This window comes from Hydra vulgaris, chromosome 09 (assembly GCF_038396675.1).
Source record: "Hydra vulgaris chromosome 09, alternate assembly HydraT2T_AEP".
NCBI classification, from domain to species: Eukaryota; Metazoa; Cnidaria; class Hydrozoa; order Anthoathecata; family Hydridae; genus Hydra; species Hydra vulgaris.
This window is the reverse complement of record NC_088928.1, coordinates 58,552,399-58,569,231: the sequence shown is the minus strand read 5'-3', so window position 1 is coordinate 58,569,231 and position 16,833 is coordinate 58,552,399. Positions and strand designations below refer to the sequence as shown.

Sequence of the window (16,833 nt, the reverse complement as noted above, 5' to 3'; positions counted from 1 at the left end):
TAGTCTATATATTATATGCAGACAATAACTATTTGAATAAAATACATAAGCATTTAATAAATACATTTACTATTATTTTAATTTTAAAATTTTGAATTAATTATTACCAAATCTGTTCGTTTAACTTTTACTAAAAGTTAATAATTTTTAAAGTGATTTTAGGTCGCCTTTTAAATTAAAGATAATTAAAGAAGAGATAAATGTGGTAAACCTAATAATTAAAAGAAACGTTTTATTTATTTTTATTAAGAAATGTATTATTTTTAAAATATTATTATATGTTTTTAATCATTAAGTATAATTTAAAAAAATTATGTTTAATAAATAAGTTACATTTATATATACTTGCTTACTTGCTTGCTTGTTTGTTTGCTTGCTTGCTTGCTTGCTTGTTTGTTTGTTTGTTTGCTTGTTTGTTTGTTTGTTTGTTTGCCTTCTTGTTTGTTTGTTTGTTTGTTTGTTTGTTTGTTTGTTTGTTTGTTTGTTTGTTTATCTGTGAGCATCAAATCTTGCAATCAATTTTTGAGTCACTTCCTGATGGTAGATTTTCTTTAAATTTTACATACATACTCTTGCTTGATGACAATATAACATTCAATAATTAGTTTTGCATTAAATCAATTAATTTAGTTAATTTTAATTAAGTTTATTTTTTATATGGAAGCAGAACAATAATTTTTAAAATTAGTAAATTAATTGTTCTCCTACTTATACGTGCATTTAGTTTATTTGGATAAGGCATTGACTTCATAAATGAAATATCTGCGGTTCAAGACCCGCCACTTCCTAGATTTTTTTTATTTTTTTACACACACATACAGCAGAGTGTTAATAAAATAAAATAGTAATATCAGAAAAAATTTATTGCAAAATTTGTGATTTAATATCATATAAAAGCATTGGGTTTTAAAGATTTGTTTTTAAATTTACTTGTTTAGAGATATGGTTTTTAATTACTTTTTTTTCATTTCTCCTTCATTAAAATTTCTTTCTTTTTTTTATTGTTTAAGCTTGTTTGCAATTTTCATTCAATTATTGGATTCTTTCAACCTGTTTTTGAAGTGTTAAAAAGCCATGGTCAAGCTTTCAAAAAAATTCATCATATTCATAGTCAGGCAGGGCTCAATTTAACAGTCGGACATTGTCCGGCTAAAACCTCAGATTGTCCTATCAATTTATAAAGTAATCGGACCGAGTTGACCGAGGGGAATTAAATTCTACAAAATAAATACTTTATTATATTTATACAAAAAAAAAAAAAAAAAAATTAAAATTAAATTAATTAAAAATAAATTGAAAGCTTTAAAAAAAACTCAAACAACTCTACTTTTTGTTACATTTTTAATTGTGTTTGAAATTTTACACATAATGTGTTTATTTTAAATGATCATTTTAATAAATAACATAATGCGTTTATTTTAAATGATCATTTTAATAAATTTTTGGTTTTATTTAATGCCTTTGCGTAAAATAAAAACTTTAAAATAGATCAATGATTAAAAGTTATTCGTAACATATCGATTTTTTTAAATTGCATTTAAATTGTTAAAACATCAAAACAGCTGTGGTCAAGTTGTAAAAAAAAAATAAGCATTATCCAGGCTTGGACAGGAATGGCGTGTGATCGCACTCTGTAACTGACTACGCTAATATTTTTCTTTAAAACTTGACTATGGCTATTTTGATGTTTTAACAATCTAAATGCAATAAAAAAAGTGTTATGTTATCAATAACTTTTAATTGTTGATCTTTTCTAAAGTTTTTATTTTACACGAAGGCTTTAAATAAAATCATAAAATTAATTATAATGATTGTGTGGGCATGTATTTTTTATGATAAATTTAAATGTTTGAAACTATTTTTCCATGTCTTCCGAAAAATCTTTTTAACCATTATTTTTAGAATTGAATTACTTTGAAGTTACTTAAATTACCTATGAATAAGTTCAAAACCTTTTGTGACTACTAGCTTTTACACATTTTATGTGATTTATACAAGAATATAAACTAACTATATTTACTTTTATAAGCATGTATTTTGTTGATTAATGGAAAAGTTTTGAGGCATTTTGAAATGTTCATACGATTAACTTTTATAATTAAACTTACAATTTTTTAAAACTTTTTAATAAACATTTTATTTTTTTAAGAAAATTTTTTTTTTTAATTACGATAGGAATGAATGAGTTTAAATCTTTTATAATAATTTTTAAATTTGTTACCTGAAGCGCTTATTAATAAAGTTGTAATGCTCAAATTAAAATTAAGTTGTTGGCAGTTTATTTTATTTAAATCGCAGACGCATTTTATTTTCTTTTTTTCTTTTTTTTGAATAAAAAAGTTGAAAACCTTTTTTTAAACTAGACTTACTTATTAGACCATGAAATTATTAAAAATTAATATTTTAAAAAGACATTAATTTTTTTAAACAACTTTTTTTTACCACTTTTTTGAAAAAAACAAATATTTATGCAATTCAAAAATATTATATACAACACTTTTTAATAAATTTGATATAATTTGTTCATTTGTTAAACAATCATTAGTAATAATTTGTTACTTAATTTATAAGCGTTTTGTGTAACTTTAATAAAATGTTTAAAAAGATAAGTTTTAATAACATTTTAATAACATTTTAATAACATTATTTCAAATGTAATTAAAAACGTAACAAAAAGTTTCAGTTCGAGTTTAAGTTTTTATTTTTTATTTTTATTTTAGTGCTTATATTTTTCATAACAAAATTTTTTTTTTGTTAGGAATTTTTTTTTCGTTAGTTTTTTTTTTTTAACTTTTTTCTAGTTTAAGTTTAGCTTAGAGTTTCTACATTCAGCACATTTCTGAAATGTTTAAATCATCAAAACTTATAAACAATCATGGTCAAGTTGTCAAAAAATAAATCATTTGCATGGTCAGCAATAGCGCTCGATCGCACGCCATTCCTGTCCAAGCCTGGATGTCAGTTAAAGTGTGAAAATTCAAGTTTATCTAAAAAATATACAATATTAAATTGAAACTATTTTATTTTAAAAAAATGCAAAAATCTGCTGTAAAATATTTTAAATAATCTCTTGTATGGTTCAGACTTTGTCACCTCACCTGAAGACAAAGCTGAAATTTTTCATTAATATCTTGCTAAGAACTTTTCATCAATATCATCTCTTGATTCCACTAGTTGTGTTCTACCTGATATAGCCAACAAACAGGTTGATCCATTGCTTGACATTCGTATCACTCCAGCTTCTGTATTTAAAGTGATTTCCTGTTTAGACTCTTCTACAGCTTAAGGCCTGGACAACATACCTGTTATAGTCTTGCAGAAGTGTTCTCCAGAGCTGTCATCTATACTTTCAAAACTATTCAACAAGTGCTTATCATAGTCTTGTTTTCCAGCCTGCTAGAAAGCGGCATCTGTTATCCCTTTTTCAAAAATTCTGGAGAGCGATCTGACTTGTCTAACTACTGTCCCATTAGTCTTCTTTCTATCATAAGCAAGGTTTTTAAATCTTTAATTAACAAACACTTAATCTCTTGTCTTGAATATAATAACTTACTTTCTGACCATCAATATGGATTTTGATCTTCTCGTTCTACAGCTAATTTGCTAACAGTAATAACTGATAGGTTTTATCGTGCATTAGATAAAGGTGGAGAGGCTAAGGCCATTGCTCTTGAATTTTCTAAAGCTTTTGATAAAGTTTGGTATGCTGTTCTTCTCCATAAGCTTTCTTCTTACGGTGTATCTGATAACATATTTAAGATTATTCCTTCCTTTCCAATTGTAGTATAAAAGTTGTCCTTGATGGACAGCACTCCTCTTCATATTCTTTAACATCAGGGGTTCCTCAAAGTTCAATCCTTGGCCCTATACTCTATTTAATTTACATTAATGATCTTCCAGATATTTTCACATCTAAGGTGGCATTGTTTGCTGATGAAACTACCATTTATTCTTGTTGTGATAAACCATTGGAAACCATATATCAAATCATTTGCAAAATTAGCATCTGCTAAGGTTGTATCTCTTTATCCAGCTTGATACTTTCTTACTTCGGATTCTATTCTCTATCTCTATAAATTTCAAATCCGGCCTTGTATGGAATACTGTTGTCATACCTGGGGCGGTTCTTCCAATGATGCCCTTTCTCTTTTAGACAAGGTGCAAAAACGCATTGTAAACATAGTTGGACCTGCTCTTTCAGTCAACCTCCAACCATTATCACATCGTCGTAATGTTGCTTCTCTTTCTCTTTTCTACAAATACTATAATGGGCACTGCTCTAAAGAGCTAGCGTCTCTTGTGCCATCTACAAAAATTCATTCTCGTGTTACTTGTCATTCAATTAAGTCGCATTCTTTTTCTGTGGCTGTTCCTAAGTGCTCCAAAAACTCTTATTTATCTAGTTTTTATCCTCGAACATCAGTTCTTTGGAATTCACTTCCTTCATCTTGCTTTCCTGATACATATAATTTGCAATCTTTTAAGTCGTCTGTCAATCGTTATCTTGCTCTACAATCTTTATCTTTTCTCTTCCAATAAGTTTTAACTCTAATAGTGGTTGCTTGCAGCCTTGTTGGAAGCAAAGGTGTTTAAAAAAAAAAAAAGATATCAGATATTGTCTGACCCAAATAAATTTTGATTGGACATTTTATCTGGGACTTTAAAAAAAATAAAATTGAGCCCTGGTCAGGCATCCAGTGTGATCACACGCCTTTCCTGTCCACAACTGCTGATGTAGAATTTGTTTAGTCAGTGCAAATGTCCTAATTGATGCCTATTTTGATCCAAAAAATGCTGATAACACGAAGTAAAGGGAATCACAAACATGGTGAATCATTTAATTAAAAATTTTGTTGGATTCTCTATCAATTTTACAGTGTTATCAACAAAAAAAATATGGTCGAAATAAACCCAGCGCTGACAATCCTCACATCACTTTAATTCCCGGAAAACCTAAATAATGTTCTTCTGTAACATAAGGGTTCTCTGCTTCCCAGTAGCTGCTATTGTGACAGACAATTACAGCTATTGGGTACCATGGAATTAATTGATTGATCTGTTTTATATAAATGTTGCCTCATCGCTCCAAATAATCTTATGTGAAAACTGCATGTGTTCTCCCTTTTATTTCAAGTTAAAATTCACAAAACTCCACCCTTCGATCATCATCTTCATTGAGGGTATGGAATAATCTTGGAATGTTGCTTTTTAAATGTATGTGCTCCTAAATGCAATACAAGTAGTGTGCAGACAGTGAGATCTGGCGTTAGAGCAGTTCTCAGACCCCCTCAAATGTCATTGATGAATACAGTGCATTACTAAGGAGGAGTATCACCATTCATCCAATACTTAATTCTAATTGGTCATTATGGTATCAACATTTTTTATCTACTACACCCATGATTTTTAACCCTTTGTTAAGTTTATATTGTATATTTGTCATATTAATGATATTTATATATCCTGCTGTGACACAGATGGTAATCAGTTTCTATTTATTTTTGTTTAGAGTTAAGACCATGTGTTATACTACATTTATAAATTACATACTGGCATTATAGCTTAGTGGATTATTTATTTTTGTTTAGAGTTAAGACCATGTGTTATACTTCATTTATAAATTACATACTGGCATTATAGCTTAGTGGATTATTTATTTTTGTTTAGAGTTAAGACCATGTGTTATACTACATTTATAAATTACATACTGGCATTATAGCTTAGTGGATTAGGGCGCTGGATCATAAGGGGAGTGATCCAAAGGCGATCACAAATAATATCGAATATGTATTAAAACTTATATTTTTAAGATCTTAACTGTTTTACATTAACTATATCACTTATATTTTCTTGCTCACGAGTACATTTAATAAATTTTTAAGTCATATAGTTGTTATTTAGTTTATTATAGCGATAATGGTGCTATTTACTGGTTATACCTATCGTGGTAGTGGGATTTTGTTTTATATGCCGATTTGGTTTTCTTCGGATCAGGGAGGATTAAGTGTTCAAACCATGAAGGCAACACATTTTCTAGTTTCATTTTTATTTTATCCGAACTATCATTTATTATTTTTTCTACAACTTGATCTATTTTTTAAGATTTATATAGTCTTGCTAACTCATATGACATTATTTTATCATTTGCTAAGGATGACTAGAGCGTGAATCATGGTGCTCTCTCCCCCTAAGCAGTAAAATTTTATCACTATCACTCATGGGCACATTTATTCGAAAGCTCCACAAGTGCTGATCTAACGTGCATGATCAGCATTTGCTGACTAAGTGCTTGCATCTAAAATCTCACTTCATAGCACATCATTCCATACCACTACAGGGTCCTTGCTCTTTTGGCTAAGAGTGAAGGCTTCTGGCCTACAATGACTAATGTTTGCATTTGATCAATTAAAATCCATTCTGTAAGTCTTACATCTGGCTCTGATGTGCTAGCCCATAAGCACAAGAAGTGAGTGTGTTTAGCTTTTTATTCAACCAATTTGAAAGTGGGCAATGACATAACAAGACCATACCAGATGACAGAATGGAACTTACTAATGCATAACACCATCATATCTTAGACATAAACAGTCTCTAATATCAGTAAATCAAATATTTGTTCATTGTTGCATATAATCTATGCATAGAGCATTAATTGTTTTTCCTCCTACCCCCTCAGCATCTAAACTTTGTTTTTCTACTTCACAAAAGTCTTACCACTCGTTTTATATTTTCTTATGATTTTTATTTTTTATTCAGTGACACCACCTACAATCTGTTTTTATTATCAAATCTCCTAAGTCTACATAACGGGATGGCTCCGTTGGTCACTTTTTGTGATCATTGTGTTGCATTAACAGCGATCATTGTGTTGCATAAAAATACTCAATTTGTCTTCCTTACATGCCTTTTGCTGAACAAATTTTCTTAAATTTCCTAATCAATTTTCAGGAGAACACTGTCTGTGAACATATCTTAAACAGTCTTGTTTCTTTCAAACTTATTCCTGAGTAATGGTGAGTCTCATTGGTGGATATAAAACTCCCTTCTAAACCACCTTTGCTCTTTCCAAACATTTTCACACTTACAGTAGCACTTAAAATAAATTAATATTTTACAAACTAATTTAATATTAACCAATATTTTAAATGGATTATACCTACAAAAGAAAATTAAATTAGAAAAAAATGAGGTATTAAAGTGTGTATACATTTCTTTGGAACACTGCACAGTGAGTGGGTAAAGGAAGGGGTGTGACATTCTTGAGATAGTTCCTACCCCCTGCCCTCTCACCCCTATTTGGTTTGTATGCGTGTACAAATAATGAGATGCATATTTTATAATTTTTATTTTTATTATAAACATTTATAAAATTTGTTCATTTAAATTTGAATTAGGTAACACAAAAACAATTTTAAAGTATTGAACTCATTCAAGTTTTAAATACAAAAGCTTTTTCTTTCTTTCTTTCTTAAAATTACTTGCTCTTTCGCTTGAAGCTATTTTAGGGCAATTTTTTAACTTTTCAAATTATAAAAAAAAATTCACAAAGTAGAAGAGTAGCAAATCAGTTTTTGATTTTAAAGTAGGAAGAAATGCAATTATATAATACAGTGTTGTATTAATAATATAATTACAGTGTAATTAACAAAATTATTACTGATGTACGAAATACGAAATGAAATATGAAATATGAAATACTGAAATACGAAAATACTGATCACCCATAGAAGCACTATAATGGACAAAAAGCAGCATCAGCACCTGCCAAGTTCGTTTTAAATATTAAGCATTTCACCACTCCTGCACTCATTTACTCCTGCTAAACCTATATATATATATATATATATATATATATATATATATATATATATATATATATATATATATATATATATATATATATATATATATATATATATATATATATATATATATATAATAAATTGATGTAAATTATATATTTTCTTTGATATTGTGCATATATAGTTATTTTATTCTTCAAATTTATTTTTATGTTGTACTTATTTTCATTCTAAATAGGTGTATGAAAGGTATTTATACAAAAATAATTTGATTATTAATTGATTAGAAATTGTTTAAATTTTGCCGAATAGCAATGTATTAAATTTTACTTCTTTTTGTTATCTTATAAATTAGACCAGAATTTTCATTCAAACTGTTAATATTTTCAATGTTTCTTAGTAACAACATTTGATTTTATATATAAATACTCCAAACATTTAGTTTTCCTGTTGCCTTAACATTTACTTAATATGGTTTAAATTTAGACATTCTTATAGCATGTCACTTATTAGAAGTTTGAGTGTGTACAAATATTATCATGTCAAAAACAAAAAAGAATATTCAATTGAAATGCATTAATTGTTAGTTTATTTTAAAGCAAAAGTAATTGCCATAATATGTTATATTTCTTTTTTTATTGAAATTAACAATGAGAGCAGTTTACTATGTCAAAAACTATGTAACTTATAACAGTATTATGAACAAAATATTTAAAATATGTTTCGAGGACAAAATATTTTGAGGTTAAGAAGGTTTTCTTAAAGGTTATATTATCTTAAATTGTTTAGAAAAGTAAACATTTCTAAAATTTGCGAAGATTTGAGAAAAAAGTTTGAGAAGCAGCATATGACATATTGATATTACTTTGAAATAAAATCTTTGATATAAAACTTTTTTAACGCTAAATATCTTTCCTAGGCAAGTTTATCACTAACTTAAGTTCGAAATATTTATCTTATCCGTCAAATATGTTTGTTGCAAAATGCTACTTTAATTTAAATAAGTAACAAAGATTTTCTTTTTTTAACAAATAAGTACTTGTTACTTGTAAATGTGTTTGATATCTTACTATTTTTGAAATAAAAAATACAGTTGAATCTTATGAGGATTTTACCTGTAAGCGTATCCATTATTAAAAATGTTGCAATAAGCATCTCTTTATGGTAGCAGTAGGAAATTCAATTTTATGTACCATTGACTTTATTAAGTGATTACAGTTGCTTGAGGTTAGTCTTTGATTTGGTTCAAATCTGTTTTACTTCAGTTGGTTTAGTTTACTGAATTTTATTCATTAAACCAGGTGAGAAACAAGCATAAAAAGAGGATTAACTAAACTGCAAGTGTGAAGGTTAAGGTTTAGGTTTTTGTTTACTGCAATGCATCACTTTACATTTTTTATACTTAAAGTAAATTAACCATCACTGTGGAGGCTGTTCAGTATGATAAACTTGTGTCTTCTCAAATTTTGATGATTTATTTTTTTATTTTATTTAGTATCGTGCAGACAACAAAACAATTGATTTTGATGACTTAACCGATGATGAATTTGCAAATGGAATTGTAAAAGTTGGATTATGCGCCATGAACAAAAAGGTTTATACTTTTAGATGACTGATAATTTAAAATATATTTAAAATAAATTTGAAATATATTAGAATAAAATAAATGTAAAAAGATTCATTTATTCATAAATGTGAATAAATCATAAAATATATGCATAAAAAAAAAAATTAGTAATAATTTTTTTTACAGATATAGAATAAAGTTTATTTTCAGTAAAAAGTTGATACTCAGTATTATCTTTATTGTTTAAACTTGAGAAAGTATAAAGTTTCTTTTTAAAAAATGACAAATAAAAAGTAAGTTTTCTATTAAATCGTAGGTCTATGGTCAATATTTAATCGTAGTGTCTATGGTCAATATTTAGACATAGTGTCTATGGTCAATATTTAATCGTAGTGTCTATGGTCAGTATTTAATCGTAGCGTCTATGGTCAGTATTTAATCGTAGTGTCTAAGGTCAATATTTAATCGTAGTATCTATGGTCAGTATTTAATTGTAGTGTCTATGGTCAATATTTAATTGTAGTGTCTATGGTCAATATTCAATCGTAGTGTCTATGGTCATTTTTTAATCGTAGTATTCAATCGTCATTATTTTGTGGTCAATCATGGTCATTATTTTATATATTTTTTATTTAGATATAGAATTTAAAAATCCAAAAACCCAGGGTTTTTGATTCTGTCTTTTTTTTCTGTTATTTTTGGGAATATGTTGACTAATTCTTCACTCAAAAAGATAACTCAGGAAATTATGAAAGTTAAATATCTCTGAAAAATTATCAGAAAAAAATGTTTTATAACTCACCTATGTTTTTAATAGTGTTTTGTTTATGCTAAAACTCTTTTTAAAACAATATTTAGGTTTTTATTTTGAAGTATAAATAAAATCTGTGACTCGTTTTATCTAGTGAGTGTTTGTTCATGCACACCATAGCAGCTAGTTTAATTGGTTGTTTTTCATCCAATAACAAAACTTAGCATTGTAGCTGTAAATTTGTTTTGTCTACAATTTCTATTTATTTAATTTATATTAAAAATAAAATTATTAGTTTTTGTCAGTTCTGTTTCATACTTGACATTTTTCCTAGTTTTAAAACCCATTAAACTATTTTAATGTGGTTTTCTTTTTTAAATAGAAACTTTTATGTAGAGTTTAAAAAATTAAAAATAGAATTTTGTTTTGTGTAGAAATTTAAAAAGTCCTTATCTTTTTTCAATTTTTCATTTTCAATATTTATAGTAAGCCTCAAATAACATATAACTTGTTGCAGATAACTGTTAAATATTACTGATAAATGTTAAAAAAAATAAACAAAAAAAAACTAGCTTAGTTGTTTCATTGAGAGAAAAAAAAATGTTTTGTGAATTTCAGAGTGCAGCATAAATCAGCTTCTTATGATGATCACTTTACAAGTTGTTAATAAAGGTTAGGGAGGGGGGGGGGAGGGGGTCCAAAACAAAGTATTATTAAGTAAAAAATAATTAATAAATCATAAACTAGTAAACAAATAAATCAAAATTAATAAACTTTTTTAGAAATATTCCAGTAGTTGACAAATTTTATCATACATTTTACTCAGAATTGTTTTTGTACCTGTCTTTAATGAAGTCTACAGTAAATTATCTTTTAGAAATTTTCATTTGGACGGCCGTGGCGCAGTGGTTAGAGCGCTTGCTTTATAAGCAACAGATCCAGGTTCGAAACGAGCTCTGGACAAATTTTCGCGTTACGATAAGGAAGGAGGCGTGAACTTCCTGGTTAAATGCACTTCCGCGGTGCTCTGTGACAAGACCGTTAGGACTTCTTGGGGCACCTAAAATAAAAATTGGAAAAAAAAAAAAAAATTTAAATAAGACTGACTGCTTAGTTATTGTAAAAGCATTGAAAAACTTGGATGATTGCATCATTGATCTTGTATCATTCTTTCAAATATAGCTTTGCAAAATTTATCTATCTTCCTTGAACAGAAAATAAGAAAGTATTAGAAGTTTGGAAAAAGATACAACAATGGAATAACTGATTTATTGTATAACGTTTTTAATCCAATTTTTGCAGTTGAAAACTTATTACAGTTGATAGCTTACCTAATTTACAAAAATTCCTCATGGTTTTGAAGTAGAAAGCTAAATATTTATAATGAAAAAAAAAGTATTAAGTAATTCGAAATCAGCATACACAAATAATTAAGAAAAAGTGGTTAAATTTCATAAAATCTAAAAAAATTTACTTTTGGACCCCCATACCTCCCCCCCCCCACCCCTATTGCATGAATAGTATTAACTTGAAAAAATTATAATCACAAGTTAAGTTAAAAAGTTGAAAAAAATAGAATGAGGTGTAAAGTTTTTTTCTAGTTAAAAAAGAAGCCAAAAAGTATGAGTAAAGATAATGAATTCTAATCTTATTGGTAGTAAAACACGTCTTTCACAATAATCCAAATAAATGTTGTTATTTGAATATCTATCTTGATATCTAACCATCTGTAGTTATACTCTTGAAATTTTTAAACTACAAATATATAATTATGGCATGATATTTCTTATGTCATTGATTTTTGGTCTACCCTGCTAGCAAAATTAAAATTTAATAAACTAATGCAAAAATATCATAATTTTAACTTTTCATTTTGATAAAAAGTTGTTGTCGGTGAATAAAATAATTATAAAAATTTGAAAAGAGTTCACAGTTTAGTGTATGGGTGATTACCGATAAATCCATTTATGAACTAATTAATGTCTTTTTGTTCCATTGGGAGTATTAAATGCATTATTACGTGCAAGTCTTGCTACAAAGTGGCTATGGCAAGGATTATCTTTTTCCAGATATTTCCAGAATACTCGATGTTTTTCTCAACTTTTAGTTTTTGTTTATTTTTTCAACATCTTAGCTTTAAACAAGGCTGTAAGCAACCACTATTAGAGTGAAAAGTTATTGGAAGAGAAAAGATAAAATTTGTAAAGCAAGATGATTGACAGACAACTTAAGAAATTGTAAATTATATGAATCAAGAAAGCAAGATGAAGGAAGCGAATTCTAAAGAACTGATGTTAATGCGTTTACAATGCGTTTTTGCACCTTGTCTAAAAGAGAAAGGGCATCAGAAGATCTGTCCCAGATATGGCAACAGTATTCCATACAAGGCCGGATTTGAGATTTATAGAGATAGAGAATAGAATCTCGATAAACCTAGATGCAACCTTAGCAGATGCTATTTTTGCAACAGACTTGATATATGGTTTCCAAGAAAGATCAGAAGTAAGAGTTAATCCTAGAAGATGAAGAGTAGATGACTCATCGAGTACATTACCGTTCATAAATATCTTGAAGATCTAGATTATTGCAATAAGGATTGAGTTTTATTTGAGTTAAAGGTCACCAGCCACTGAGAGCCCATGCTGTAGCAGAAGTGAGATCCTTTTCAAGCTCAAATGCCCCCTCCAAGCAATCAGAGTGTTGGCTTCTTATCACAACAAGAATAAATGGTAATATCATCAGCAAACAATGCTACCTTAGATGTGAGAATATCTGGAAGATCGTTATGTAAATTAAAAAGAGTATAGGGCCAAAGATAGGAACCCCTGAGGAACCCCTGATATGACAGGATATGAAGAAGAATGCTGTCCATTGAGGACAACTTTTATACTACGATTGGAATGGAAGGATTCAATAATCTTCAAGATGTTACCAGATACACCGTAAGAAGAAAGCTTATGGAGAAGACCAGCATGCCAAACTTTATCAAAAGCTTTAAAAATGTCAAGAGCGATGGCCTTAACCTCTCCACCTCTATTTAATGCACAATAAAACCTATTGGTTTTTACTGTTGGGTAATTCCACATCAAATCACCCAGTCCATTGAACCATGTGTCTTCTTTTTGTGTTATATTTTGACACATTATTCCTAACTATAAAAAAATATTGCATGCAAAACTTCAGCTAAAAATGTTGAGCGGTTGACAAGATACTGCAATTTTAATATTGACCTGGTTTCCCAAAATGACCCGGTTTTCATAACATTCTGAAAAAACATTTTTCTTAAAAAAACAGGAAATAAAAATGGCAAAACTATGAAAATAAACATATATAATGTTTTTTTGACGCTGAATTCAATAAATGCACTTAAAATGCTGAAATATAAAAGGAACATGCTTAAAAGTTTATAAAACAACTAGTTTCTATAAACCAACTTTGGGGCCCAATATCTCAAAACACCCCCGTCAAATTTTTTTTGTTTTTTGCTGTTAATATTTTCAGCTGCTTATAATCTTACTAGGCAAAAAAAATCTAACTGGAAAAACAACTGAAACATATAAAACTATAATTTCAAAGATGTGTTACTTTTTCAAGAAATTCCCAAACAATATTTGTAAATAAAATGAAAAAAAGTTACTTGAATAAACAAGATTTTCAAAGGTATCAAAGATGTAAGTTATTTTGACTGTGTTTGTAATAGTTCACAATATTGTTCCCATTTTATTTGTACTTCTTCTATTTCAGCATTTTCAAACACATAGTTTCTACCGGAACTAGAGCAAGCTTGTGGAACAGATAGTTTTTTCAATATGTTGGTGTTGGGAATAAAACAGTAGTCGTCTCTTTCAGGCCAGTTAAAATAGATTGATAGACCTTTTGGGTGAAGAAATTTAACTTTAAAATCAACTTCTTCTAGGTTGGTTTCAGTTACAATGCCGATCCACCACTTATCATCATAGACTACAGCTACATAACCTCCTAAAGTAACAGCATCAATTTAAAATATATCTTGTTTCTTTTTAAGGTTGTGAGTTATTGTATAATTAGTGTCCGTACTACACCTCTTTGCTCCAACCCTGTTATCTCCAAGATGAATAAATTGATGAAAGCTACGAGTACCATGTAGAGTTGTTACACCAGTGTACCTTTCTTTTTGCTCTTCACGTTGCAATTGTCTAATCCCTTTATGTAAATGAAGTTAACAACCTTGATTTTCTCAATGCAAAATTCATACATAGCTTATGAAGTGAGAATTTGGTTTCTGTATGGTCATTTTAAACTTTCTTGTGCTGTTAATCTTTTTACAGTACCACCAATCCCATCGCATGGTGACTTTCCGTGGGACGGAAAAATTCCATTCAACTTTAAAGGAAAATTCGCTCTCTAGTTGGCATAGATTGTAAAAGCTTTTACAATTTTTGTACTGTCCTGCGCAACCATCAGTGAATAAATGTAATATGGACATATTGAAAAATTTTATTTTTAATATTAGTATGATTAGTTAAAATATTTTGTACACGTAAGTTACACCATGTGTAATGTCCTCTGATATAAAACAGTAAGAAATATGTTTCAGTACACCTTTATCATCTTTATAGTATATCACTAATGGATGTAAAGAACATTGTTGGGTGTTCCAATGATAGCTTTGTATTTCATCTTAGACTACAAAAGCATAATTTTCAGCAAAGTCGCCAATAATGATAATGTTTGATTGATCCATATTTTGTTTTAGTTGGTTAAGGTACTGTGATTGAGAGCGAGCAATAAAAGAATGAGCTTGTAGCTTTTCAAAGCAAGATACTAATAGTTCAACAAATGTTGGAACATCTGCTGTTAAACTCAATAGTGTTGCACGATCAGTAGTTTGCCATTGCTTGTAGTGTATCTCAAAAGCATCTTCGTATTCTCCAAAAATCTCATACAAATATTTGGTAAGGGGTTTTTTACCAGGACAATTATCACACTGTGAAAGCATGCATTCTTTGTTTTCTACTGAACAAACGATTTTCGAAAGTAAATCCTTATACTTTAGTCCAATATTCAAGGCATCTACTAGCAATTTAGCATTTTGGTGATAAGAACAAACACAAATAGAATGTGTACCGCTTGCACCTGGCAAAATGCACCACTTTGGTCTAAGTGAAGCAAATTTTGAGTAACTTATTTGTATTTCTGGATTGTTTTCTTTGTATAATACATATAGTTCCTTTAAATTACACAAAAGCAGTTTTTTTTGTTTATGGACGTTCTTTTGAATGCTAACATTATTTTTTTTTTCAGGCATAGTTCTATATAAATCACTCGAGTCATAAAAAAATTTATCAGAATTTTCTATTTCTTTGTGTAACACTTTACCTTTATACAACGGAGATATAGTTAACAATCCTTTTTTATTAAAAATTTGTCTAGCCATTTTTGCTTGGTATTCTGTAACTGCAAAGTTATTTTGTACTTCTAATATTGACCAACTTGGGGGTGCCAGTGTTAAAAGTTGAACAATAGTCCTTTTGTCAGAACATAGAATTTTTTCTTTTATCAAGCTCATAATTTCATCAAAGTTTTCAGCCTTCTTTTTCATGTTATTTGTTTCATAACACAGTTTTGAGGGAACATTGAATTGACTTTCAGATTTTCTAGTAACGTTACTTACCATTTCATTGATGTGCGCAACTTTTCGCTTTCTTTCTGAGAGTATATGTTTTGATGACTTTGAATGAGTTTTTAGAGGAGATATATTAAAATTTTCAAGTTCTTCATTGATCTCCTGTCTTTTTGATTTGAATGATGATATTAGAAAATCCTCATCTTGTTTACCCAGACTTTGCTTCTCTTTCTTAAGATCTGCTTGTCTGGCAATCTTTTGCTTACAAGGTTTGCAAAGTTTCTTTCCAGGAGCAATATTTAAACTACTTCTCATCATGATTTGTGATTCATTTATTGTGACTACTTTGAGATTTTCTAAAAGTAATTGAATTGTATGAAGCTTATCTGCACAATTGTTTAAAACAATGTTTATGTTTTGGAAAACACAAATTAAAAAAGTATATATATTCAAATATTTAAATTCTACTTCTACTTACTTGTGATTTTTTTTGTATGTTTATGGAATGGATCACAGCATGCTTTCTGCCATATAGGATACATTTTCAAATATTTTGTAGTATGTCTTTCACATAACATTATTAAGTTTGATAGTTCAATGTTACAGCGTAATGATATAGTTATTTTTTCTTCATTGCTTAAAGTTTCAATAACATCTTGTTGGCCTTTGCATGCATCTGATGTCATTAAGCCAATAGAACACATCTTATAATAAATTACTTAGTATGAATGTATTTCCTAAAAAAAAGAGAATTCTTTCCTACTTAATTTTCAGTTCAAAAGAAAAAAAATTTTTAATATAGAAATAATTCAAACCTTTTTAGAATCCTGTTGTATAATTTTTTACACAGATAGATATTGTTAATTCTCTTTATAGATATATTTATATACATATATATATATACAATCTATATATATATATCAAATTTTTAATTTGTTAAAATTTGAATAAAATTTTACCAATAAATTCTGTTCTATAACTGAACTTTTTATAAACTAGTTATTATAAACTTATTCAAAATATAGTTATATAGTTGTCAAATTTTTTTTTAAACAAATGCACATCAATATCACACTTAATCAGTTTTTATATAAAAACAATTGTTTTT

General features: G+C 28.2%; 1 protein-coding gene across 8 annotated transcripts in view; it reads left to right on the top strand.

Moving 5' to 3' along the window:
* Positions 1 to 16,833, top strand: part of LOC100205859 (inositol hexakisphosphate and diphosphoinositol-pentakisphosphate kinase 2) — an 84,406-nt gene that overhangs the window by 7,654 nt on the left and 59,919 nt on the right. For all 8 annotated transcript variants that reach the window (XM_065806178.1, XM_065806177.1, XM_065806176.1 and 5 more), the window contains exon 3: positions 9,298 to 9,396. In XM_065806178.1, the coding sequence (XP_065662250.1) occupies positions 9,298 to 9,396 (99 nt within the window). The remainder of the gene's footprint in view (positions 1 to 9,297; positions 9,397 to 16,833) is intronic.